Below are 26,872 nucleotides of genomic sequence, written 5' to 3' on the forward strand. Positions count from 1 at the left end.
TCAACAGCCGAACATGTTCTTGGAACAAATGAAGCGATAAGCATTGCCACACTGGGTGTTCCCCCAACCATCTGAAATTTGATGAGAGAATCTGTTACAGCACAGCATGAACAGCTGTATTGATTTATGTGGTGGAGGATATATTCAAATATAACTGTTGGACTGGACAAAGCTGGACAACCAGCCAGTGCCTTAGCAGATGACACATTTAATCTTAACCAGCATTAGCAAATACCATGATCCTGCTTCAATCCAAACCAATCTTTCTTTTTCAAAGATTAGAAAATAGCTGAGCCAGGGCTATAAAAGGAGCTAAAACTTTTACTTAATTAACTGGTGGACTTACTGTTGTTGCGCAAGTACATGCATGGGTAGCTGCTGGAGGATACTTGGCAGTACCAGTTAGTGTAATACATTCCCTCACGGTCAATCCACAGCCACTTGCCCTGAGAGGCAAAGAGCACAAGTTTGAGTTTGAGTGTTTTCTGAGTATCTTCATTTGGTCTAAACTCCAGACTACCTTTGGACCAGGTCCTTGGGTAGATCTGGACCTAATAAGACATTATGTATTAATGAATTCAGACCTGCAGGCTGAAGCCTCCCAGCCATGCGATGCTCTGACCACCTGTAGTTGTCATCTGCTGAAGGAAGCTGTACTCTCTGGGGTTGGAGACAGAGGCGAGGTGGGCACCCATGGCGTTGCAGTGCTCCTGTTGGACAGAGGAGGAACAACAGGATATTTGTGAATAGACATACAGCAGTCATTTCATGTCTTCATTTTCTTCACATTGCTAAAGATGATTGTAAAGGACATGCTCAGCGTTGTTTATGATGGTTAGAAAAAAATCCACGCTGTTATATTTTAGAGGATGAACAAATAAAGGCTGATTATCATTGAGATAAGTACAATAAATATAATAATAATAATAATAAATAAATAAAATAAAGCTTGTTGTTTGTTATGAATATTGAATGTTATTGTTTGACATATTATCTATTTAAACCTTGTGAATGTCAGCATGCACCAAATATTCAATTAGTCATCGTTTTTACCCACTGACTAGTCGACCATGAAAAAATGGGCTTATGCACATGCTTTGCATACAAGCTCAATGGGAGTGACTGCTCTGATTAACAACATAGACATACAACAGTAGCAATACCTCAGCATTGTACCAAGACATGGGAGTGTTGACGAACAGGAAGCAGCGAGAGCCGTGGCTGAACCAGCCGTCTGGGCAGAAGTTACGAGCTACAGAGAGACAGAGGAGAGAGAACATGAAGTTTTACTTTAACAGACTGGGCTGCTCTGATAAAAAAAGTTCTTCTTGCAATGCTGAAATATATCTGGTATATTTTGTACAATATCAGCATTTATATCTCTCTATCCTGCGAGCTGCACAAACAGAGTTTTAGAGTTCAGAGTTTTAGTTTTAGATTTAGGGTACTTTCAACACAATAAATAGTAATATGTGTCAAATCAAAATGAACCACTGCATACTGAAGTGACTTGACCTGAGTGCTAACTTCTAATATTTCAATATATTTGTACTATCTAACTTTTGAAAAAGGATATTCTTGAAGAAACAACATTAAAAACTGCAGATATCTAAATGTATTGCATTATCAAACATGTCTACATGTGTTGATTGTATTTCACTGTTGTAGAATATATAGTTGTTCATTCTGATTACCGTTCATGGGAACAGGGGCAGAATCTTCTGGCACAAATTCTTCTTTCATCATTGTCTCCTCCATCTCTGTTAAATAAGGATGTCAAAGTGATGTGATATTACCAACAAAGCAAGGCAAGGCAGTTTTATTTATATAGCGCAAACCAACAAACAAACCAACACAACCAATACATAAGTTACAGCCTGAGTCTGATTAATTAACTGTTGTGTTTGGTTCAAGCTTCAAAGTTCAAGTTTTTATTAACCCTGGGGGGCAAAGTTGATTTACAGCCAGCAGTAATACACAGACATCACACACAGCAATAAATACAACAACAAATACCAAATACCAATTACATTTTCAGTGTCATTTACAAGGCAGCAGGAATAAATGACCTTTTGAACTTGTTTGTTTTGCATTGTGGCAGATTGTATCTGCACCCTGATGGTAGCAACACAAATTCACACCATAAGGAATGGCTCAAATCAGCCAAGATTGATCGGGCTTTCTTCAAAGACCTGACCTTATACAGGTCATGGAGGTCATTCAAGGATGTACCAGCAATTTTGCTGCACACCTTCATATTACCTTGCAGGCCATTTTCTGTTGAACAGTGTGATGTGATCTGTGCCAGCAGGTCAATTATTGTGTTCATTTTCATTTAATGGTTGTCACGTTATAGGGCAAATAGCATAAATAACACAGAAAAGTGTATAGAAAAAGTACCTAGTGCAGCAGCCATCTGTTCCTCTGGGACCACCACTGCTGCATCTGTGGATGAATCATAATAATATTGATGTCAGATATAAGCATTATATTCTTAATGTCTCTGTGTATTTTAAACCAAACCATCAATACTAACCTAGAGCTTTCTCTTTGTCTTCAGCTGGAGCTGCAGAAAAAAACATCACCCTGTTAGTAACAGTAGTGTACATAGTGTTGCACTCCAAAACACAAGGTGCAAAGGGTAACCATAGAATACAATGTTAGTGGACTGCTGACTGATGATGGTGTATGTTAAGTCTAAAGTGTCTGACCTGCAAAAGCAGCATAGAAGAGAATGGAGAGGACGAGGACAGTCTTCATGGTGATCACAGAGATCTAAAGATTTTTCTGAGAGGGAGAACAGAAACATAAGCTCCACTGAATGAAAAGTCTGGATAGACAGAAAAAGTCAAAGCAGCAGGTGTCTTACCTTGTCAAGTAAATGTGAGGTGATGTTCTTCAGGTATCAGTGATGAGAGGAGGCTGCTCTGCTCTTTATATACACACTGATGCTCGGTGAGTCACATTTGTTAGTGTGGCAAAACGTGATGGTGTTTGTTTATGATTTACTGTGTGTGTGGGAAGATGATTGTGAATTACACTTGAAGATCTGACCTTGTAGTCTGAGCTGTTCTCATAAACCACTCTGTTGTTGTGTGACTGAGTGCCAATTTAAATTAATAGTTAAAATATGAAACTGTGCTGTGCATTTGTGGGTAAAGTACAGGCAGGAAATACTTATTAATATGATTCATTGTTTATGATGAATTTCATGGGATTTGTTAACGATAAGAAAAATAAGAAACAAATATGTAAATGCTGTATGAGCACACTTAAAAGAGATGTGTCAATAACTTCTACACTTTTTGTGTTCATTTATTAATTCCTTCAAACCCTTTATAAAGTGTAGGCCATTGAGAGCAAACACATTTTCTAGGACATCCTGATATTAACGTTATAAAAGCAATATGCTTTCACACTGTGTCAACAAAGAGATTTAAAGTGATTAAAGATGAATGATTATCTTGTCCAATTTTACTATCTTGTACAAGTAGTTTCACTTTTGGTGAACTTAATTAATAGCCAATTTCCCATCCTTAGAGCTAACATTTTGACTTTCAAAGACCACATACCCTAGTGCAGTGTGAAGTATAGTTAATAAGGGATGTTAATTACCCAGGAGGTTTGCCAAGGAGAGGTTTGTATATAAATAGGATGCAGTGCCATTCTCTTCTCTCCCATGAATTATACAACATGTTCTAAAGTCATCCCCAGTTATGAACCTAAAGGCAGAATGGTAGACAGGCACTCAGGGAACTGGCTGAGGAGGCAGAGAAAGAGAGCTTCTGTTGCTCTGAAGAAGATACCCTAAATGGGTGAACCAAGGATTTTAGGGCCACCACCCACCACTCCAAAGATGTCCCATCACCCAGAGATATTCTTGGGTTTAAAGGGCAAAACATCTGTAGAGGGTGGCTCCCATCTGATGGACCTGCAGTTGGCCCACTGGACTAGCAGAGGTGCGACAGGCAGAAAAGCCTTACAGGCAACAAACATCTGTACATCCATCTATGTTGTAGGCATGCTGGTGTGTTCTAATTTGAGAGTGTATGTAGTGTATACCACCACATTATGAAATTGGGTTCTTATATCACTACCTCAATCTAGGAAGCAAGATGCCTATAATCATGAGGAAATAACAATATTTTATTGTACTGATAAGTGTTTTACTGGAACATATGGTTTGGGGATCAAGTGATTGTGGATTCATCTAGTCTGCTATGCTTCCAGACTATTTCCAACTTTTTATTTCTTGGGTATGTTTTGGTTAGGTTTAAGTGCAAAACCTATTTGGTTAAAGTTGATCAGCTTATGAACATAGTGGAGCATTTAGCAGCTAGGGACCAGATATTTCCCTCAGAATTGGTAGAGAGGAAAAACAGACCTAAAAGAGAATATTACTTCTTTTGGTATTTACATATATACTTCTGTTTGGTTCGATTCCCGGCTCCCTCAGTCTGCATATGGATGTGTCCTTTGGCAAAATACTTTACCCCAAATTGCTCCTGATGGCTGTGCCAAAGGTGTGTGAATGTGTGCAAATGGTTAGTCTCCGTCTTGATGAGCTGGTTGGCATCCTGTATGATAGCTCCTGTCATCAGTGCATTAATGTGAGTATGACATGTAGTGAAAAATTGCTTTCGATCAAAAAGACTAGAAAAGGGTTATAAGTCCAATTACCATTTAAATTCAGCAGGCAGACAGAAACACAATCCCCAATGAATGATAATGTTGCTTCATAACTGATAGAAATAAGCAACAGTTCGCCAAGTTTTCGAAATCTCAAAATCTTTTGGGAATCCAGCCCTCACCCTCTGAGAACTGTGGTAATTTTGAATGGGCAGATGTTTTATACTTAATATGAATGCATCAATTAAAACAGAGAGATTTTGAATGGCTCTTAATGCAGTGGTTTTACAAACAGAAGAATCAAATATGAATATCTTTCTTGAAGTTGAACAGCTGAGACTGCCTTAATGATTGTTAGTTTATCTGCAGTGTGCCATATATAATGAGTGTAAAGTTTGTTTTGATTATAAAACTGTTGGTATGCTATTAATTACAGTAGTAAAGAGAGAGGTTGAGAGAGTAGGATTCAAAGTACATTGTATCAAAGTCCAATACAATAAATGTTTCCTGCTTCAGATTCAGATTAATTTATGATTTCTAGTTACTAGTCTAGAGAATTGAGCATTCTGACTGAAGGAAGATGAGATAACAAATCATTGGTAATGATTATAATTGGTTAGGATAAGTATGATGCAGTTTATTTTCCTTTGTATTATAGATAATATGATTATGTAAGATCATTTCATTTTCCATTGAATGACTTAACAACACCTTGAGATATTCTGGGTTACAACAAATAATCAATAATTTAAATGGTTTTGAATTTTGATGTTTAAGTTTACCTAGAGAAAGGGGAACTGATTTCTAATTATGTATATAATACATGACTTGTGAATTAGTTTTGTTGTTGGCAAGGTTTGATTAACATGATTATTATCTAAGTAGTAAGTAAGTAAGTAGTATTATTTAAGTATTATTTTTTTATTTTGGGACTTGTAGTATTTAAAAATGTATATGCAGCAGAAAGGCTACTAAATATGTAGTGTTGTTGTCACAGTAGTGATGTAATTGGAGCAAATGTAAAAAACATGGCTGAAGATTCTCTGAAGTGTTTACAAAAACCAGAAAACTGCTGAGCTGAGCAAACAAACCAATTACAAAACACAATAGAACAGACTGAACAGATCAAACTCAAAAGAACAGATGACTTGACAAAGACTGAACTAAAAACTAGATTTAAACACAAACTGATTATTTACAGCATTATTACAGAGAATAGGTCAGCCCTACTTATGCAAATCACTTCCCAAAACTGAAGTCTTCTTCATGGATCACCTCCTCCCATCATCTGCTTCAGAGACTCCATGCTGGACATCACTTGTCATCTTTGCAAAAGGCTTCGGAAATTGGAAAGTGCCCTGATTGGTCAGAGAACTTCTACTATTCATGTGTACACATTGGCACGTTCTCAAAAAAAAAAAAAAAAAAAGAATGTGGATGCCAAGCAGAGCAGGAGGTGATGTTATTATCCACATCTCACAATACCAACAAGTGTACCTGAGCATCAGGTGGTGAAGTACCCAAATGACTATGACTGAACTCATGCACCAGGTCACATTCATCTTAAAGCGACACGAATTAGCAATCTGCACTTATATAGAATAAAATATGTATAATCTCACTCTATTATCACACACACTCTTAACTGCCAGACCTTATACTGTTGATGTTTTAAATTGGCCTTTCTCTGACCCTAAAATGTTTTTGTGCTTGTTTATTGTATGTGCTTCCTTTAGAGGTGCTCTTTTTGCTTTATATTTTTATAGTCTTCCATGTTTATTGTTTTTTTTTTTTTGCTCCTACCTCACTGACTTTGAAAGGTGTCAGTACCACAGACACAATACCAATGTAAAGTCCATTAGGATCCTCTGTCGTGGTGGACATATGAATTCCCTGGTTGAACATTATCACGCAGTAGACGGTGGTTAATAGTATTTTCTAGAAATATTTTATTTTATATATTTTTATATTTAAACATTACTTCACTAAATGTATTATAATGCATTAAATACAGTTTTGTGTTATTTTGGTGTAATAAGGTAGGTTCCTTTAGGGCATGTGGGCATCATATTGACCTTGACACTGTAGGCTACTTAACGCATCTTGCTATCTGGGTGCTGACAGCGTGTTGAAGAGCTAAGTTTTGTAGGGAGTTTTGTAATGAGTCTGTGACCACTACAGGTCACAAAGGGGTGCAGTCTTTTCACCATTAAAACATTTAACTTAAAATGACAGGTAATAATTGATCATCACAGAATTTTTGCAACCCTGTGCATCAAAATGACAGACAATGGCAAGACAAAGGCTAACACAACCACTGAGGGGTAGTTGTATTCAGTAGGTTATTTATTTTAGGTCTTACACATGGGAAGGAATCCATAAGCAGACACACACACACACACACACACACACACACACACACACACACACACTAGGGAAGGCTTCCTCTATCTTTTCCTTTACTTCAACGGCTGTACCATTGTGAGGGAATTTTAAACATTTTCTCCTTAGGCCAATGACATACAGTATGTGGGGTATGGGGAAAGGCCAGCAGGGTATTCTTTGTATAGAAGCAGTTGATGTGGCTCTGAAGCAGACAGAGAGGATGGAGGGTAGTTCTGGAGAAATCCCTGACTTATGCAAACTTGGTGGAGATAGAAGAAGAAGATTTAATCATGAGCTTTGAATGGGGGGGATGTGATGAAGCAGGAAAGGGTCACCATTACACATGTATAACTTAAAAAAAAAACATGTTAGGGATTCATTCTGTTCAATAAATCGTTTGAGAGTTTTAGCTTATAATAAAAAATAAACAAATAAATGGAACACACCATCAAAAATGGCCCGAACAGGATCTTTCATGTCAGTAGTGATTTTGATGCTGTGCTGTTTTTGTCAGTTGGGCATTGACATGGCCTGTATCTAGCAATCCCAGTGCCATCTAGTGGTATTTTTGTGCATTGCATGTCTTATACAAGGGGTAGAGATTGCCCAAAAAGTTTGGCTTAAATAGATTTTGTTATTGACCACATATCATGTCACAAAATGACCTCTACAAAATGGTTGAGCAGACCTACAAAGAGATAAGAGAATATAGAATACATTTATGAGGTATGGAACAACAAAGGGTCTCTTGAATTAATAGATGTTTTATAAAAAAGAGCACTTGGCCTATGTCAGAAAAGTTGTTCCTTTTTTACCCTCTTGGGGAAGAACAGATAGAAAACCATCATGCTCTCCTACTGCTCACACAATCTTTAATGAGCTCTTCATAGTAAGACAAGTTATATTTACTGTGATTCATTGTACAGTCTTTAATCAAAACCAGAGATGAAAGTATTTGCTCTGAGATGTACTTAAACTTTTTAACTGCCTGATTCATGCCCGGTTATAGGAATAATAATAAAATCCGATTCAGGACTGTAACTTGCCTCTGTAATTCTGAGATGGATGACTATCAGTATTTAGAGACTACAACCATTTTTCAACCAAAATCGTAAAGAAAGCTCACACATTGTTTTATTCTTTTACATCTTTATTATAAAAAACAAGCTAAACATAAATGATTTTACACAAAAGTTACTTCAAGAATAAACAGTGGAAAGCAGTATTTCAATAAGACATACAATAAAGTTCATGAGTTTGCTTTAAACAGAAAAAATGGCTGCTGGTCCAGCACAAGGCCCCAGATGTTGTTGTGTTGTTGTATCAACAGTCAAATGCGTTCTTGGAACAAATGAAGCGATAAGAAGAGGTACACTGGGTGTTGCACCAACCATCTGAAATTTGATGAGATGAGAAAAATACAAAAAACTTTTAATTAATGCACATATAGTGATGACACTAAAGTTTAGTCTGAAACTGAACCCTTTTTTGTCAGCACATTTTACACCATTATCTGAGAGAATCTGTTATAGCATAGCATGGACAGCTTGATTTATGTGGTGGAGGATTCAAATGTAACTGTAGAACTGAAAAAAGATTGGGGATTTGATATGTTTTTGGTGTTGGCCTCCACAGAAAAACAACCAGCCAGTGCCTTAGCAGATAACACATTTTATCTTAACCAACAATAACAAATATTATAATCCTGCTCAGTACAAACTCAGCTGCTTTTTCCTTGTGAGAAAACATCAGAAAACAGCTGATTCAGGGCTGTAAAAGTAGCTAAAACCTTTGTTAATTAACTGGTGGACTTACTGGTTTTGGACAAGTACATGCATGGGGAGCTGCTGGAGGAGGACTGGGCGTACCAGTTAGTGTAATACATTCCCTCACGGTCAATCCACAGCCACTTGCCCTGTGATGTAAAGAGCACAAAGTTTGATTATCTTCATTTGGTCTTAATTCTAGACTCCTTTTGGACCAGGTCCTGGGCTAGATCTGGACTGAATAAGATGGTATGTATTCATAAATTCAGACCTGCAGGCGGAAGCCTCCCAGCCATGCGATGCTCTGACCACCTGTATTTGTCATCTGCTGAAGGAAGCTGTACTCTCTGGGGTTGGAGACAGAGGCGAGGTGGGCACCCATGGCGTTGCAGTGCTCCTGTTGGACAGAGGAGGAACAACAGGATATTTGTGAATAGACATACAGCAGTCATTTCATGTCTTCATTCAATGGGAAGATTTACTCATAAAGCTCAGCTTTTCATGAGTTGATGATGACACACTGAATGATCAACAGTCAAATACAATGACTATCCTGAAGCTCTGGGCTAGTGTACAATAGACATTTATGTGTTGTAGAATTAAATGTGAATTAAAATGAATTGAATGTAGTTAAACTGAGTGAGTAAGTATCAAATGAGAGGAAAAGCTATAATTCCATTCCTGATGTTCACATTGTGTACAAGCTCAGTGGGAGTGACTGCTCTCATTAACAATACAGACATATAACAGTAGCAATACCTCAGCATTGAACCAAGACATGGGAGTATTGACGAACATGAAGCAACGAGAGCCGTGACTGAACCAGCCGTCTGGACAAAAGTTAAAACGAGCTATAGAGAGACAGAGGAGAGAGAACATGAACTTTACTTAGACTGAGCTAAAAATGTTTTTCTTGCAATGCTGAAATGTATCTGACATATTTTGTAGAAAAATGGCTGTGATGTAAACACTAGATAGGTTTTAGTTAATGCCCCTAACACATGCAGAAACTACTGATATCCTCTTTTGGACATCCTAACATTACATTAGTAATGTGTAATGTTTACCATGACAGCATGACACTTATACATGAATAATATAGTAATAGTGATATGTATAATATCAAAATTAACCACTGTACTGTTTTCTAAAATTAAAGTATATTTGTAGAATATAGTTGTTCATTCTGATTACCGTTGATTACTTTGAAAACCTTATACGTCTTTGATCCATATATATAATAGTAATATATAAGTATCAAATCAAAATTCACCACTGTACACTAAACTGACTTTACAGTGACAAAGTTCAGTGTACAGTGGTTAATTTGAAAAATACTTGGTGTGTATAGTGAGTGTGTTCTCTAATATTAAAGTATATCTGTAGTATATATAGTTCTTCATTCTGATTACCGTTCATGGGCGCAGAGTCTTCTTTCACATCTGTCATCATCTCCTCCATCTCTGTTGAGTCAAGGATGTCAAAGTGACATCATATTACCAACAAATCAACACAATGGATACATAAGTTACTGCATGAATCTGAGTAATACACTGTAGTGTTGGGCTCTTTTACAGACAATAAAGACCAGGGAGTTTAATATTTAGTCTGTTTACTCAGCATCTGGCAGGGTAAATGAACAAACATGAAACGCTAACTACCTCCTTGCCTATAACCCTGAAGCTGTACAAACCCGCCCTATGACATGTCTAGTAAATCTGGTGGCAACAAATTACACCACACAAAAAATAAGATGGAGCCATAGATACAGAAGAGTCTAGTGCAGCTTACACTAATAGGAATGTTCTGTTGTTTTGCTAATATTTGGTCTAAAACCAAAGAAAGGGACCAACAGATGAACCAACTCCAGCCCCAGAGCCATTAATATGGCTAAAAACTTGATGATGACTTGAAGATGATAAAACTACACTTTCAGGGTTCCCATAGCTTTTGGCACTGGGTCCAAACTTCACACAACCCTGAAAAACTTGCTTTGGGAAAATGTATCTTAAAGTATTATCTATCAATTAACAACTTGAATAGTCAAAACAACTGTAAACACTAGAATAGGTTCATTTTCATTTAGTGCTTATCATGGTATAGGCCAACTAACATAACAAACTTTGTAGAAAAAAGTACCTGGTGCAGCAGCCATCTGTTCCTCTGGGACCACCATTGCTGCATCTGTGGATGAATCATAATAATATTGATGTCAGATATAAGCATCTTATATTCTTAATGTCTCTTAACATTTAGTCTGTTTACTCAGCATCTGGCAGGGTAAATGAACAAACATAAAACGCTAACGACCTCCTTGCCCATCTCCGTTAAATAAGGATGTCAAAGTGATGTGATATTACCAATAAGGCAAGGCAAGGCACCAACACAATCAATACATAAGTTACAGCCTGAGTCTGATTAATTAACTGTTGTGTTTGGTTCAAGCTTCAAAGTTCAAGTTTTTATTAACCCTGGGGGGCAAAGTTGATTTACAGCCAGCAGTAATACACAGACATCACACACAGCAATAAATACAACAACAAATACCAAATACCAATTACATTTTCAGTGTCATTTACAAGGCTGATAGCAGCAGGAATAAATGACCTTTTGAACTTGTTTGTTTTGCATTGTGGCAGATTGTATCTGCACCCTGATGGTAGCAACACAAATTCACACCATAAGGAATGGCTCAAATCAGCCAAGATTGATCGGGCTTTCTTCAAAGACCTGACCTTATACAGGTCATGGACGTCATTCAAGGATGTACCAGCAATTTTGCTGCACACCTTCATATTACCTTGCAGGCCATTTTCTGTTGAACAGTGTGATGTGATCTGTGCCAGCAGGTCAATTATTGTGTTCATTTTCATTTAATGGTTGTCACGTTATAGGGCAAATAGCATAAATAACACAGAAAAGTGTATAGAAAAAGTACCTAGTGCAGCAGCCATCTGTTCCTCTGGGACCACCACTGCTGCATCTGTGGATGAATCATAATAATATTGATGTCAGATATAAGCATTATATTCTTAATGTCTCTGTGTATTTTAAACCAAACCATCAATACTAACCTAGAGCTTTCTCTTTGTCTTCAGCTGGAGCTGCAGAAAAAAACATCACCCTGTTAGTAACAGTAGTGTACATAGTGTTGCACTCCAAAACACAAGGTGCAAAGGGTAACCATAGAATACAATGTTAGTGGACTGCTGACTGATGATGGTGTGTGTTAAGTCTAAAGTGTCTGACCTGCAAAAGCAGCACAGAAGAGAATGGAGAGGACGAGGACAGTCTTCATGGTGATCACAGAGATCTAAAGATTTTTCTGAGAGGGAGAACAGAAACATAAGCTCCACTGAATGAAAAGTCTGGATAGACAGAAAAAGTCAAAGCAGCAGGTGTCTTACCTTGTCAAGTAAATGTGAGGTGATGTTCTTCAGGTATCAGTGATGAGAGGAGGCTGCTCTGCTCTTTATATACACACTGATGCTCGGTGAGTCACATTTGTTAGTGTGGCAAAACGTGATGGTGTTTGTTTATGATTTACTGTGTGTGTGGGAAGATGATTGTGAATTACACTTGAAGATCTGACCTTGTAGTCTGAGCTGTTCTCATAAACCACTCTGTTGTTGTGTGACTGAGTGCCAATTTAAGTTAATAGTTAAAATATGAAACTGTGCTGTGCATTTGTGGGTAAAGTACAGGCAGGAAATACTTATTAATATGATTCATTGTTTAATTGAATTTCATGGGATTTGTTAACGATAAGAAAAATAAGAAACAAATATGTAAATGCTGTATGAGCACACTTAAAAGAGATGTGTCAATAACTTCTACACTTTTTGTGTTCATTTATTAATTCCTTCAAACCCTTTATAAAGTGTAGGCCATTGAGAGCAAACACATTTTCTAGGACATCCTGATATTAACGTTATAAAAGCAATATGCTTTCACACTGTGTCAACAAAGAGATTTAAAGTGATTAAAGATGAATGATTATCTTGTCCAATTTTACTATCTTGTACAAGTAGTTTCACTTTTGGTGAACTTAATTAATAGCCAATTTCCCATCCTTAGAGCTAACATTTTGACTTTCAAAGACCACATACCCTAGTGCAGTGTGAAGTATAGTTAATAAGGGATGTTAATTACCCAGGAGGTTTGCCAAGGAGAGGTTTGTATATAAATAGGATGCAGTGCCATTCTCTTCTCTCCCATGAATTATACAACATGTTCTAAAGTCATCCCCAGTTATGAACCTAAAGGCAGAATGGTAGACAGGCACTCAGGGAACTGGCTGAGGAGGCAGAGAAAGAGAGCTTCTGTTGCTCTGAAGAAGATACCCTAAATGGGTGAACCAAGGATTTTAGGGCCACCACCCACCACTCCAAAGATGTCCCATCACCCAGAGATATTCTTGGGTTTAAAGGGCAAAACATCTGTAGAGGGTGGCTCCCATCTGATGGACCTGCAGTTGGCCCACTGGACTAGCAGAGGTGCGACAGGCAGAAAAGCCTTACAGGCAACAAACATCTGTACATCCATCTATGTTGTAGGCATGCTGGTGTGTTCTAATTTGAGAGTGTATGTAGTGTATACCACCACATTATGAAATTGGGTTCTTATATCACTACCTCAATCTAGGAAGCAAGATGCCTATAATCATGAGGAAATAACAATATTTTATTGTACTGATAAGTGTTTTACTGGAACACATGGTTTGGGGATCAAGTGATTGTGGATTCATCTAGTCTGCTATGCTTCCAGACTATTTCCAACTTTTTATTTCTTGGGTATGTTTTGGTTAGGTTTAAGTGCAAAACCTATTTGGTTAAAGTTGATCAGCTTATGAACATAGTGGAGCATTTAGCAGCTAGGGACCAGATATTTCCCTCAGAATTGGTAGAGAGGAAAAACAGACCTAAAAGAGAATATTACTTCTTTTGGTATTTACATATATACTTCTGTTTGGTTCGATTCCCGGCTCCCTCAGTCTGCATATGGATGTGTCCTTTGGCAAAATACTTTACCCCAAATTGCTCCTGATGGCTGTGCCAAAGGTGTGTGAATGTGTGCAAATGGTTAGTCTCCGTCTTGATGAGCTGGTTGGCATCCTGTATGATAGCTCCTGTCATCAGTGCATTAATGTGAGTATGACATGTAGTGAAAAATTGCTTTCGATCAAAAAGACTAGAAAAGGGTTATAAGTCCAATTACCATTTAAATTCAGCAGGCAGACAGAAACACAATCCCCAATGAATGATAATGTTGCTTCATAACTGATAGAAATAAGCAACAGTTCGCCAAGTTTTCGAAATCTCAAAATCTTTTGGGAATCCAGCCCTCACCCTCTGAGAACTGTGGTAATTTTGAATGGGCAGATGTTTTATACTTAATATGAATGCATCAATTAAAACAGAGAGATTTTGAATGGCTCTTAATGCAGTGGTTTTACAAACAGAAGAATCAAATATGAATATCTTTCTTGAAGTTGAACAGCTGAGACTGCCTTAATGATTGTTAGTTTATCTGCAGTGTGCCATATATAATGAGTGTAAAGTTTGTTTTGATTATAAAACTGTTGGTATGCTATTAATTACAGTAGTAAAGAGAGAGGTTGAGAGAGTAGGATTCAAAGTACATTGTATCAAAGTCCAATACAATAAATGTTTCCTGCTTCAGATTCAGATTAATTTATGATTTCTAGTTACTAGTCTAGAGAATTGAGCATTCTGACTGAAGGAAGATGAGATAACAAATCATTGGTAATGATTATAATTGGTTAGGATAAGTATGATGCAGTTTATTTTCCTTTGTATTATAGATAATATGATTATGTAAGATCATTTCATTTTCCATTGAATGACTTAACAACACCTTGAGATATTCTGGGTTACAACAAATAATCAATAATTTAAATGGTTTTGAATTTTGATGTTTAAGTTTACCTAGAGAAAGGGGAACTGATTTCTAATTATGTATATAATACATGACTTGTGAATTAGTTTTGTTGTTGGAAGATAGTTGATTAACATGATTATTATTTAAGTAGGTTTTTTTTATTTTGGGACTTGTAGTATTTAAATATGTAGTGTCGTTGTCACAGTAGTGATGTAATTGGAGCAAATGTAAAAAACATGGCTGAAGATTCTCTGAAGTGTTTACAAAAACCAAAAAACTGCTGAGCTGAGCAAACAAACCAATTACAAAACACAATAGAACAGACTGAACAGATCAAACTCAAAAGAACAGATGACTTGACAAAGACTGAACTAAAAACTAGATTTAAACACAAACTGATTATTTACAGCATTATTACAGAGAATAGGTCAGCCCTACATATGCAAATCACTTCCCAAAACTGAAGTCTTCTTCATGGATCACCTCCTCCCATCATCTGCTTCAGGGACTCCATGCTGGACATCACTTGTCATCTTTGCAAAAGGCTTCGGAAATTGGAAAGTGCCCTGATTGGTCAGAGAACTTCTACTATTCATGTCTAAACATTGGCACGTTCTGCAAAAAAAAAAAAAATGTGGATGCCAAGCAGAGCAGGAGGTGATGTAATTATCCACATCTCACAATACCAACAAGTGTACCTGAGCATCAGGTGGTGAAGTACCCAAATGACTATGACTTAACTCATGCACCAGGTCACATTCATCTTAAAGCGACAAGCATTAGCAATCTGCACACAACCAGTCTTATATAGAATAAACTATGTACAGTATAATCTCACTCTATTATCACACACACTCTTAACTGCCAGACCTTATACTGTTGATGTTTTAAATTGGCCTTTCTCTGACCCTAAAATGTTTTTGTGCTTGTTTATTGTATGTGCCTCCTTTAGAGGTGCTCTTTTTGCCTGTGTTTTTGCTTTATATTTTTTATAGTCTTCCATGTGTATTGTTTTTTTTTGCTCCTACCTCACTGACTTTGAAAGGTGCAGTACCACAGACTGTCAGGGTCTGTCATGTGTCTGTTTCCTGTTTTATTTTGACACCCTAGTCTCTGTGCTCACTTCCTGCTCCACGTGTGATTACCTGTCCCCGCCCTTATGTGTTTCACCTGTGTCTCGTTATCCCTTCCCTCCTGTGTGTATATAACCAGTGCTCCCCTGTGTAGTGATGGGAACGGCAGTTCTTTTTACTGTACTGAATCTTTAGAATCCGTTCATTAAAATGATTCGTTCAAAAGATTCGTTCACCGAATCGTTCAGTGCTCTCCAACTCCCTGAACTGATAAAGAGCCAAATTATCCGTCATTCAGTTCATGATTCAGCCCTGAGGTTCACGTTCACTTACTGAGGGACGGTCCGTTCAAGGACTATATTATACAATCATTCGCGGGAGACGCAGCGCTGCTTATACATGCACTAAAAATATTACACAGTGAAAGTGTCCTCTGTGCACAGTAAAATAACATAACATGATGCTACACTGATGTTAGCAACACAGCGCTAATGTTAGCAGTACATGTACTGAACATGAATCAACTCCTCAGCCCTCAGTGCCCTGAGTCAGTGAATGACTGACACAGCGCCACTTTCAGCAGTTCGCGAACGTGATTCGTTCGCGAACGATTCATTGAACGACATGCTGAGGACGTGAATCTCGTTCATGTACTGTGCTGAAAGTGGCGCTGTGTCAGTGTTGTCGTTCACTGAGTGTTTCGTTCGCAGTGAACGAGTGAGTGAGTCGCGGCAGTTCCACTCCCGACCGGCAGCCATGCTCGTGGCTGAGCTCAACTGAACTGAACTGAGAAAGGAACGAATCAGTTCATGAAGTGATTCAGTTCACTTGGTTCACTCAAAAGATTCGTTCGTTCGAACGACACGTTCGCGAACGACACAACACTACCCCTGTGTGTCAGTGCCAGAACGTCTTGTCAGTTTCCTGTCAGAGTTCCAGCATTATCCCTAGTTTAGATTCCTAGTGTTATTGACCAGTTTTTTGCGTTTTGGATTCCGAGTTTTTGCCTAGAGATTTTGTACTTCCTGGTTTCCGACTCTTGGACTGAATAAACATACTTGAGAACTGATTCTGCCTGCCTGCATTTGTGTCTGCCAGTCTCTGTGTTCTGACACAGACACAATACCAATGTAAAGTCCATTAGGATCCTCTGTCGTGGTGGACATATGAATTCTCTGGTTGAACATTATCACGCAGTAGACGGTGGTTAATAGTATTTTCTAGAAATATTTTATTTTATATATTTTTATATTTAAACATTACTTCACTAAATGTATTATAATGCATTAAATACAGTTTTGTGTTATTTTGGTGTAATAAGGTAGGTTCCTTTAGGGCATGTGGGCATCATATTGACCTTGACACTGTAGGCTACTTAACGCATCTTGCTATCTGGGTGCTGACAGCGTGTTGAAGAGCTAAGTTTTGTAGGGAGTTTTGTAATGAGTCTGTGACCACTACAGGTCACAAAGGGGTGCAGTCTTTTCACCATTAAAACATTTAACTTAAAATGACAGGTAATAATTGATCATCACAGAATTTTTGCAACCCTGTGCATCAAAATGACAGACAATGAAAAAGGCTAGCACAACCACTGAGGGGTAGTTGTATTCAGTAGGTTATTTTTTTTAGGTCTTACACATGGGAAGGAATCCATAAGCAGACACATACATACACACACACACACACACACTAGGGAAGGCTTCCTCTATCTTTCCCTTTACTTCAACGGCTGTACCATTGTGAGGGAATTTTAAACATTTTATCCTTAGGCCAATGACATACAGTATGTGGGGTATGGGGAAAGGCCAGCAGGGTATTCTTTGTATAGAAGCAGTTGATGTGGCTCTGAAGCAGACAGAGAGGATGGAGGGTAGTTCTGGAGAAATCCCTGACTTATGCAAACTTGGTGGAGATAGAAGAAGAAGATTTAATCATGAGCTTTGAATGGGGGGGATGTGATGAAGCAGGAAAGGGTCACCATTACACATGTATAACTTTTAAAAAAAACTTGTTAGGGATTCATTCTGTTCAATAAATCGTTTGAGAGTTTTAGCTTATAATAAAAAATAAATAAATAAATGGAACACACCATCAAAAATGGCCCGAACAGGATCTTTCATGTCAGTAGTGATTTTGATGCTGTGCTGTTTTCGTCAGTTGGGCATTGACATGGCCTGTATCTATCGATCCCAGTGCCATCTAGTGGTCTTTTTGTGCATTGCATGTCATGGGGTAAAAAGTTTGGCTTAAATAGATTTTGTTATTGTTCACATATCATGTCACAAAATGACCTCTACAAAACAGTTGAGCAGACCTTCAAAGGGTTAAGAAAATATAGAATACATTTATGAGATATGGAACAACAAAGGGTCTCTTGAATTAATAGATGTTTTATAAAAAAGAGCACTTGGCCTTGGCCTCTGAGATGTACTTAACATTTTAACTGCCTGATTCATGCCTGGTTATAGGAATAATAATAAAATCCGATTCAGGACTGTAACCTGCCTCTGTAATTCTGAGATGGATGACTATCAGTATTTAGAGACTACAACCATTTTTCAACCAAAATCGTAAAGAAAGCTCACACATTGTTTTATTCTTTTACATCTTTATTATAAAAAACAAGCTAAACATAAATGATTTTACACAAAAGTTACTTCAAGAATAAACAGTGGAAAGCAGTATTTCAATAAGACATACAATAAAGTTCATGAGTTTGCTTTAAACAGAAAAAATAGCTGCTGGTCCAGCACAAGGCCCCAGATGTTGTTGTCTTGTTGTATCAACAGTCGAATGCGTTCTTGGAACAAATGAAGCGATAAGAAGAGGTACACTGGGTGTTGCACCAACCATCTGAAATTTGATGAGATGAGAAAAATACAAAAAACTTTTAATTAATGCACATATAGTGATGACACTAAAGTTTAGTCTGAAACTAAACCCTTTTTTGTCAGCACATTTTACACCATTATCTGAGAGAATCTGTTATAGCATAGCATGGACAGCTTGATTTATGTGGTGGAGGATTCAAATGTAACTGTAGAACTGAAAAAAGATTGGGGATTTGATATGTTTTTGGTGTTGGCCTCCACAGAAAAACAACCAGCCAGTGCCTTAGCAGATAACACATTTTATCTTAACCAACAATAACAAATATTATAATCCTGCTCAGTACAAACTCAGCTGCTTTTTCCTTGTGAGAAAACATCAGAAAACAGCTGATTCAGGGCTATAAAAGTAGCTAAAACCTAATGATAAAATTAACTGGTGCACTTACTGGTTTTGGACAAGTACATGCATGGGGAGCTGCTGGAGGAGGATTGGGCGTACCAGTTAGTGTAATACATTCCCTCACGGTCAATCCAAAGCCACCGGCCCTGTGAGGCAAAGAGCACAAAGTTTGATTATCTTCAGTCTAGACTCACTTTGGACATCGTCCTGGACTAGATGTGGACTGAATAAGATGGTATGTATTCATAAATTCAGACCTGCAGGCGGAAGCCTCCCAGCCATGCGATGCTCTGACCAGCTGTATTTGTCATCTGCTGAAGGAAGCTGTACTCTCTGGGGTTGGAGACTGAGGCAAGGTGGGCACCCATGGCGTTGCAGTGCTCCTGTTGGACAGAGGAGGAACAACAGGATATTTGTGAATAGACATACAGCAGTCATTTCATGTCTTCATTCAATGGGAAGATTTACTCATAAAGCTCAGCTTTTCATGAGTTGATGATGGCACACTGAATGATCTACAGACAAATGCAATGACTATCCTGAAGCTCTGGGCTAGTGTACAATAGACATTTATGTGTTGTAGAATTAAATGTGAATTAAAATGAATTGAATGTAGTTAAACTGAGTGAGTAAGTATCAAATGAGAGGAAAAGCTATAATTCCATTCCTGATGTTCACATTGTGTACAAGCTCAGTGGGAGTGACTGCTCTCATTAACAATACAGACATATAACAGTAGCAATACCTCAGCATTGAACCAAGACATGGGAGTATTGACGAACATGAAGCAACGAGAGCTGTGACTGAACCAGCCGTCTGGACAGAAGTTAAAACGAGCTATAGAGAGACAGAGGAGAGAGAACATGAACTTTACTTAGACTGAGCTAAAAATGTTTTTCTTGCAATGCTGAAATGTATCTGACATATTTTGTAGAAAAATGGCTGTGATGTAAACACTAGATAGGTTTTAGTTAATGCCCCTAACACATGCAGAAACTACTGGTATCCTCTTTTGGACATCCTAACATTACATTAGTAATGTTTACCATGACAGCATGACACTTATACATGATAGTGATATGTATAATATCAAAATTAACCACTGTACTGTTTTCTAAAATTAAAGTATATTTGTAGAATATAGTTGTTCATTCTGATTACCGTTCATGGGAACAGGCGCAGAGTCTTCTTTCACATCTGTCATCATCTCCTCCATCTCTGTTGAGTCAAGGATGTCAAAGTGACATCATATTACCAACAAATCAACACAATGGATACATAAGTTACTGCATGAATCTGAGTAATACACTGTAGTGTTGGGTTCTTTTACAGACAATAAAGACCAGGGAGTTTAACATTTAGTCTGTTTACTCAGCATCTGGCAGGGTAAATGAACAAACATGAAACGCTAACTACCTCCTTGCCTATAACCCTGAAGCTGTACAAACCCGCCCTATGACATGTCTAGTAAATCTGGTGGCAACAAATTACACCACACAAAAAATAAGATGGAGCCATAGATACAGAAGAGTCTAGTGCAGCTTACACTAATAGGAATGTTCTGTTGTTTTGCTAATATTTGGTCTAAAACCAAAGAAAGGGACCAACAGATGAACCAACTCCAGCCCCAGAGCCATTAATATGGCTAAAAACTTGATGATGACTTGAAGATGATAAAACTTTCAGGGTTCCCATAGCTTTTGGCACTGGGTCCAAACTTCACACAACCCTTGCTTTGGGAAAATGTGTCTTAAAGTATTATCTATCAATTAACAACTTGAATAGTCAAAACAACTGTAAACACTAGAATAGGTTAATTTTCATTTAGTGCTTATCATGGTATAGGCCAACTAACATAACAAACTATGTAGAAAAAAGTACCTGGTTCAACAGCCATCTGTTCCTCTGGGACCACCACTGCTGCATCTGTGGATGAATAATAATAATATTGATGTCAGATATAAGCATTATATTCTTAATGTCTCTGTGTATTTTAAACCAAACCATCAATACTAACCTAGAGCTTTCTCTTTGTCTTCAGCTGGAGCTGCAGAAAAAAACATCACCCTGTTAGTAACAGTAGTGTTCATAGTGTTGTACTCCAAAACACAAGGTGCAAAGGGTAACCATAGAATACAATGTTAGTGGACTGCTGACTGATGATGGTGTATGTTAAGTCTAAAGTGTCTGACCTGCAAAAGCAGCACAGAAGAGAATGGAGAGGACGAGGACAGTCTTCATGGTGATCACAGAGATCTAAAGATTTTTCTGAGAGGGAGAACAGAAACATAAGCTCCACTGAATGAAAAGTCTGGATAGACAGAAAAAGTCAAAGCAGCAGGTGTCTTACCTTGTCAAGTAAATGTGAGGTGATGTTCTTCAGGTATCAGTGATGAGAGGAGGCTGCTCTGCTCTTTATATACACACTGATGCTCGGTGAGTCACATTTGTTAGTGTGGCAAAACGTGATGGTGTTTGTTTATGATTTACTGTGTGTGTGGGAAGATGATTGTGAATTACACTTGAAGATCTGACCTTGTAATCTGAGCTGTTTGTCAGAAACCATTTCCTTGTTTAAGTTAATGGTTAAAAACAAATACTGAAACTGGGTTGTGCACATGTGTGACTACATGTAGGCAATACTTGTTAATGATTCGATGTTTATTATGAATTTCATGAGATTTGTTAACAGTAACAAAAATAAAGAATAAGTATTTACTGTTAAAACTGTGATATAAGACGCAACTTTGACATGTTTTTTTTTTCATTTACAAATGTGGTGCATCTTCTATACTTCTATGTCCTATACACCAGTACAATGCAGCAAGTGGTTGGATCTGGATTTGGTTATAGGTCTATAAAGGGCCATCCACACTAAGAACAATAACTATAAAGATAACGATGTGAGCTTACACACTTACACACTAACATCTTGTAAACAGCAGGGTCGAGCATGTGCTGCGCATTACTGCATTTGCAGCTGAAGAAGTTATTAGTATTATTTTGTTTTTAATTATACTTTTTATTGATTCTTTCATATCCATGAAAAAATGGCAAATCAGTACACTCTACAAAAGGTATAAAAGTCCCATTCAAACACAAGCTGCAGGAGATAAACCAAAAATCAACCTTTCAAAATGTTGACCAAAACAAAATTCTCACTATTGGAGCATGATGATAACATTTAGCCCATTTCTGAAGTTATGGGTTATAAGATTTGAGAGACAGCATCGTCCCCTGAAAATGTGTAACTGAATGAATATTTATTTGACATTGGCTTATAAGAATCAAGTTCAAAGTATTTTCAATTGGAAACGTATTGATCCACTGACGGCAACGGGCAACCACCAAGTAAATCCTGATTCATTTTTTATCCACTAGAATGAAAAGGGCACTGTAACAGAAATGATATAGCTGCCAAGTGACAACAGCTATAGGGGAAAGTGAGCATAATAGTTATTAATGGTAGATACATGTGATAGAACCAATTCAATCAAAACATACTGTTCATATGTGGCCATGCGCACTGAAAAGATACTCATCTACTTTGCTGATTGATCATTTATTTAAATTAGCTCTGCAGGATTTCCTCATGATGTTGTTTCCTCATAACCATCTATGACTATCACCACATCTGAAGGATCATTGTTGAGCAAGGAAAGTATAAAGTCTCAATGCATGCTATAAATGGAAGCAAGATGCCTTTAATCATAAGGAAATAACTATCTTTTATTTCCTTAGTTTATGAATATACAGACTAGAGCAGGTATCAACACTGAGGGCTGATGGCCAGAAATGTTTGATGTTTAATGTTTATTCCCATATTTCGCTGGAAATGCATCCACTTTACTAGCCTTTATACTGGACCACATGGTTTGGGGTCAAGTGATTGTGAGTCCATCTAAAAAATCAAATTAAAGGTGTTTCTTACACCAGTTTTTATGTCTACTTGGTGAAAGTAAAAGTTGTGAACAGCAAACACACAGTTAGATGTAGTCTAGCTGGTGAACATAGTGGAGCATTTAGCAGCTAAAGAGCAGATATTTCCCTCAGGAGTTGGTAGAGAGCAAAAACAGCTAAAAGAGAGTGAATATTGAACTTCTAACAAAGACGCACACAGGTATGGGCTATGGTTGCCAGGCAACAGCCCATTTGCCCTCTGTGGCTGAGCTGCCCCTCCAGAGGGGGAAAAAAAGTTGTATAAAATGTATTAATGCAACTGTTGTATAAATACATACAAGTAGCAATTGCTGAAATTAGACCAAATGCATTTAAAACTATAATCCAAACTTTTATTACTGATTGATATGTCTCTGTGTGACACAGTTGGAGATGGGAGGGGCCCAGAGCAGAGCCACTTCATCTGCCTATCTGGCTCAGAGTCAAGAAACAATAAAAAAGCTACCAGGAAGACGCATATCTGTAGTGTGACACTGATAGCGTTGTGAGGGCACCAGCTTTGTTTTGACGTTGTGGAAATGATTAACGATGGATGGTATAACCTGTTGTATGCTCTGTGAATAAACATCTCCACATGTAGCCTACATCTGAATGTGAAGCCTGATCGTCACATTTGCATGATGTCATTGTTATGCAATATTCCCTTATATGATCACTTAGCTAGCTTTAGCTTGCTGTATATATCAGGATAATTCTTCAGGTCTGTTACGTTGTGTTAAACTTCTTTCCAGCTCAAACATAATCTGTTAGCTTTGTTCTTGAACTTGCTTCATTCAGGTTGTGATTCATTTTCCACCAACAATCAGATTTTGCTGAAAGATGTTGTTGTTGTTGTTGTTGTTGTCGTCATCATCAACCTCTTTATGAGATGATCATTTGTAATGTTCATATCCTGTATTTTCTGTATGTATGTTTGAGGCTCTGCTACAGTGAACATGTCAAGAAATCGAGTACCGTTTTGATGTGCTTCATGCAACTAATGGTGTTGCACAAAGTGGTATGAAATGAGGCAAAACAACTTCAATATCTACTCCTTATTTTGTGATCATTTCTACAGTTATCGTTTGCTTTTGTAATACATTTGTTAAATTGTAAAGAGACTTTATGGACACCCTGTATATGTACATAAATATATATATATATATATATATATATATATATATATATATATATATATATATATATATATATATATATATATATATATATACCACTGAGGGGTAGTTGTATTCAGTAGGTTGAAATCTGTAACTCAACACTAGGTGTCACATACACATAGGTATTTTAAACATTTATAATACAGAAAAACATCGGATGGGAATCCATCCATCCTCTTCCACTTATCCGGGGTCGGGTCGCGGGGGCAGCAGCCTAAGCAGGGAAGCCCAGACTTCCCTCTCCCCAGCCACTTCGTCCAGCTCTTCCCGGGGGATCCCGAGGCGTTCCCAGGTCAGCCGAGAGACATAGTCTCTCCAGCGTGTCCTGGGTCTTCCTCGGGGTCACCTACCGGTGGGACGTGCCCTGAACACCTCACCAGGGAGGCGTACGGGAGGCATCCTGACTAGATGCCCGAACCACCTCATCTGGCTCCTCTCAACGTGGAGGAGCAGCGGGTCTACTCCGAGCTCCCTCCGGATAACTGAGCTTCTCACCCTATCTCTAAGGGAGAGCCCAGCCAGCCTACAGAGGAAGCTCATTTCGGCCGCTTGTACCCGCGATCTTAGGTCACTACCCAAAACTCATGACCATAGGTGAGGATGGTAGAGAGCAAAAACAGCTAAATGGATGGGAATCATACTTTCACAATCAACTATCTCACATAATCTGAAATAATAATGGACTAAATGTATTTGACATGTGAGATTTCAAGATCTTGTGCAGAGACAGTGAGAAATGATTATCATTATCATCCTAAATACACTTTTAAATAGAGAAAAGTATGCAGCCTATCAGTCGCTATAAAATCAAATCACAATGCTCAATACTCTGCAACTGGAAATCATAAATTAATCTGAATCAACATACTGTTCTCTCATGATGATGATGAGCAAATGATGGCAAATTCGGCATTAAAATCAATAATTTGATTCAAAATGGCCGACTTCCTGTTGGGTATGTGTCCAAGAGACTTTTTGGTGCATCTTGACATGATGAACATGTGTACCAAGTTTCGTTTCTCTATGTCAATCTGTGGCGAGGGGCTCGATTTTATTGATTTTGCAGGGGGCGCTAGAGAGCCATTATTGCACGCCCATTTATGCAAACCATAAAATATCAAATTTTTCGCCAGGTCTGGCTTGCATGCAAACTTTGGTGACTTTTGGGGCACTTTTAGGGGGGCAAAAAGGCTGTCATCGTGAGAAGAAAAAAAAGAAGAAGAATCCGGACAGATACAATAGGGCTTTGCGCTAGTCAGCACTTGGGCCCTAATAATATTAATAATAATGATACTAATAAATAATAATATTATTATTAATAATAATAATAGTAATAATGATAAGGTGACGTCTATCAGCGACACCTGATTGTTTGTTAAAAATGAATCACATGATCACAAGTTGAAGAAGAAAGCTGGCAGCTCATGTCTCAGCTGGAAAGAAGCTCATAATAATAATAATAAAAGTTTGGATCATGGTTTTAAATGCATTTGGTCTAATTTCAGCAATTGCTACTTGTATGTATTTATACAACAGTTGCATTAATACATTTTATACAACTTTTTTTCCCCCTCTGGAGGGGCAGCTCAGCCACAGAGGGCAAATGGGCTGTTGCCTTGCTCTCTACCAACTCCTGAGGGAAATATCTGCTCTTTAGCTGCTAAATGCTCCACTATGTTCACCAGCTAGACTACATCTAACTGTGTGTTTGCTGTTCACAACTTTTACTTTCACCAAGTAGACATAAAAACTGGTGTAAGAAACACCTTTAATTTGATTTTTTGTTTTCATTTAAAAGTGGGGTGTGTCTTATACACCAGTAAAATACAGAGAGAGGTCATATCTGGATATGATTATACAGTATGTCTATCCACACTAAGAACTATAACTATAACTATAAAGATAACACAGTGTTGTTTTTCCCCTGGATGGAACAGAGGATGATACTTTGTTTGACTCTAGGACAGTGTGTTTGGTGAACTTTAATGACTTGGGTGCAATATTTGCGTACAGTGACAATTCTGAGGAAGAAATTTAGGGACAAAAGCATACAACTACTACACACTGTATCAAATCTGTACGGACTGTGTTCTTTTAAAAGGTTTAATTGAAAGCCTAACGCAAACCCAGTCTGAGTTAACATACTGGTCCAGTTCAGTAAAGTGACGTTAACAATTAACCTGACACACTGTTTCAGGTGTAATATGTGTGTTCTGATTGTATTTCAAATTAAAGTAAATTGATTGTATAAACATGCATTTAAATGAGCCAGTTTTCTCAACATCACACACTGGTTTTTACGATATGTTTTGCACTTAAATTGAACCAAAACATCCCCAAGTACTAAACAGTTAGAACAAATTGGAAAGCATAGCAGACTAGATGGACTCACAATCACTTGACCCCCAATTTGGGAATCATCTAGTCTTTAGACTGGTCCCCAAACCATGTGGTCCAGTATAAAGACTGGTAAACCTGGTGCATTTCCAGCTAAATATGGGAATAAACATTAAACATCAAACATTTACGGTCTGTATATTCATAAACTATAAACTTTTTACATTTTCCAGGAAAATAAAAGGTTGTTATGTCCTTATGATTTTATGAAATAGGCATTGTGCTTCCTTGACTGAGGTAATGATTTATACATTATACATTTATAGCATGCATAAAGACTTTACACTTTCCTTATTCCACAATGATGCGTGAAGCAACCACAACATGAAGAAATCCTGCAGAGGTAATTAAAATAAATGATCAATCAGCA

At 37.7% G+C, this 26,872-nt stretch overlaps 3 protein-coding genes across 3 annotated transcripts; all 3 read right to left on the reverse strand.

The window, feature by feature from the left end:
• Nucleotides 1-2,760, reverse strand: LOC128366996 (ladderlectin-like). The gene is made up of 8 exons (XM_053327757.1): nt 2,712-2,760; nt 2,537-2,566; nt 2,401-2,445; nt 1,695-1,760; nt 1,164-1,252; nt 585-710; nt 347-446; nt 1-71 (listed from the first exon to the last, which is right to left on the reverse strand). The coding sequence occupies exons 1-8, from the start codon at nt 2,758-2,760 to the stop codon at nt 1-3; spliced, it is 576 nt and encodes a 191-aa protein (XP_053183732.1).
• Nucleotides 2,761-8,337: 5,577 nt separating this feature from the next.
• Nucleotides 8,338-12,078, reverse strand: LOC128367008 (ladderlectin-like). Its single transcript, XM_053327768.1, has 8 exons — nt 12,030-12,078; nt 11,855-11,884; nt 11,719-11,763; nt 10,193-10,243; nt 9,540-9,631; nt 9,052-9,177; nt 8,830-8,929; nt 8,338-8,408 (listed from the first exon to the last, which is right to left on the reverse strand). The coding sequence occupies exons 1-8, from the start codon at nt 12,076-12,078 to the stop codon at nt 8,338-8,340; spliced, it is 564 nt and encodes a 187-aa protein (XP_053183743.1).
• A 6,461-nt stretch (nt 12,079-18,539) lies between these two features.
• On the reverse strand, nt 18,540-21,229 carry LOC128367012 (ladderlectin-like). The gene is made up of 8 exons (XM_053327784.1): nt 21,181-21,229; nt 21,006-21,035; nt 20,870-20,914; nt 20,150-20,206; nt 19,734-19,825; nt 19,246-19,371; nt 19,035-19,134; nt 18,540-18,610 (listed from the first exon to the last, which is right to left on the reverse strand). The coding sequence occupies exons 1-8, from the start codon at nt 21,227-21,229 to the stop codon at nt 18,540-18,542; spliced, it is 570 nt and encodes a 189-aa protein (XP_053183759.1).
• Between the last annotated feature and the right edge of the window lie 5,643 nt (nt 21,230-26,872).

This window comes from Scomber japonicus, chromosome 2, assembly GCF_027409825.1.
Source record: "Scomber japonicus isolate fScoJap1 chromosome 2, fScoJap1.pri, whole genome shotgun sequence".
NCBI lineage: Eukaryota > Metazoa > Chordata > Actinopteri > Scombriformes > Scombridae > Scomber > Scomber japonicus.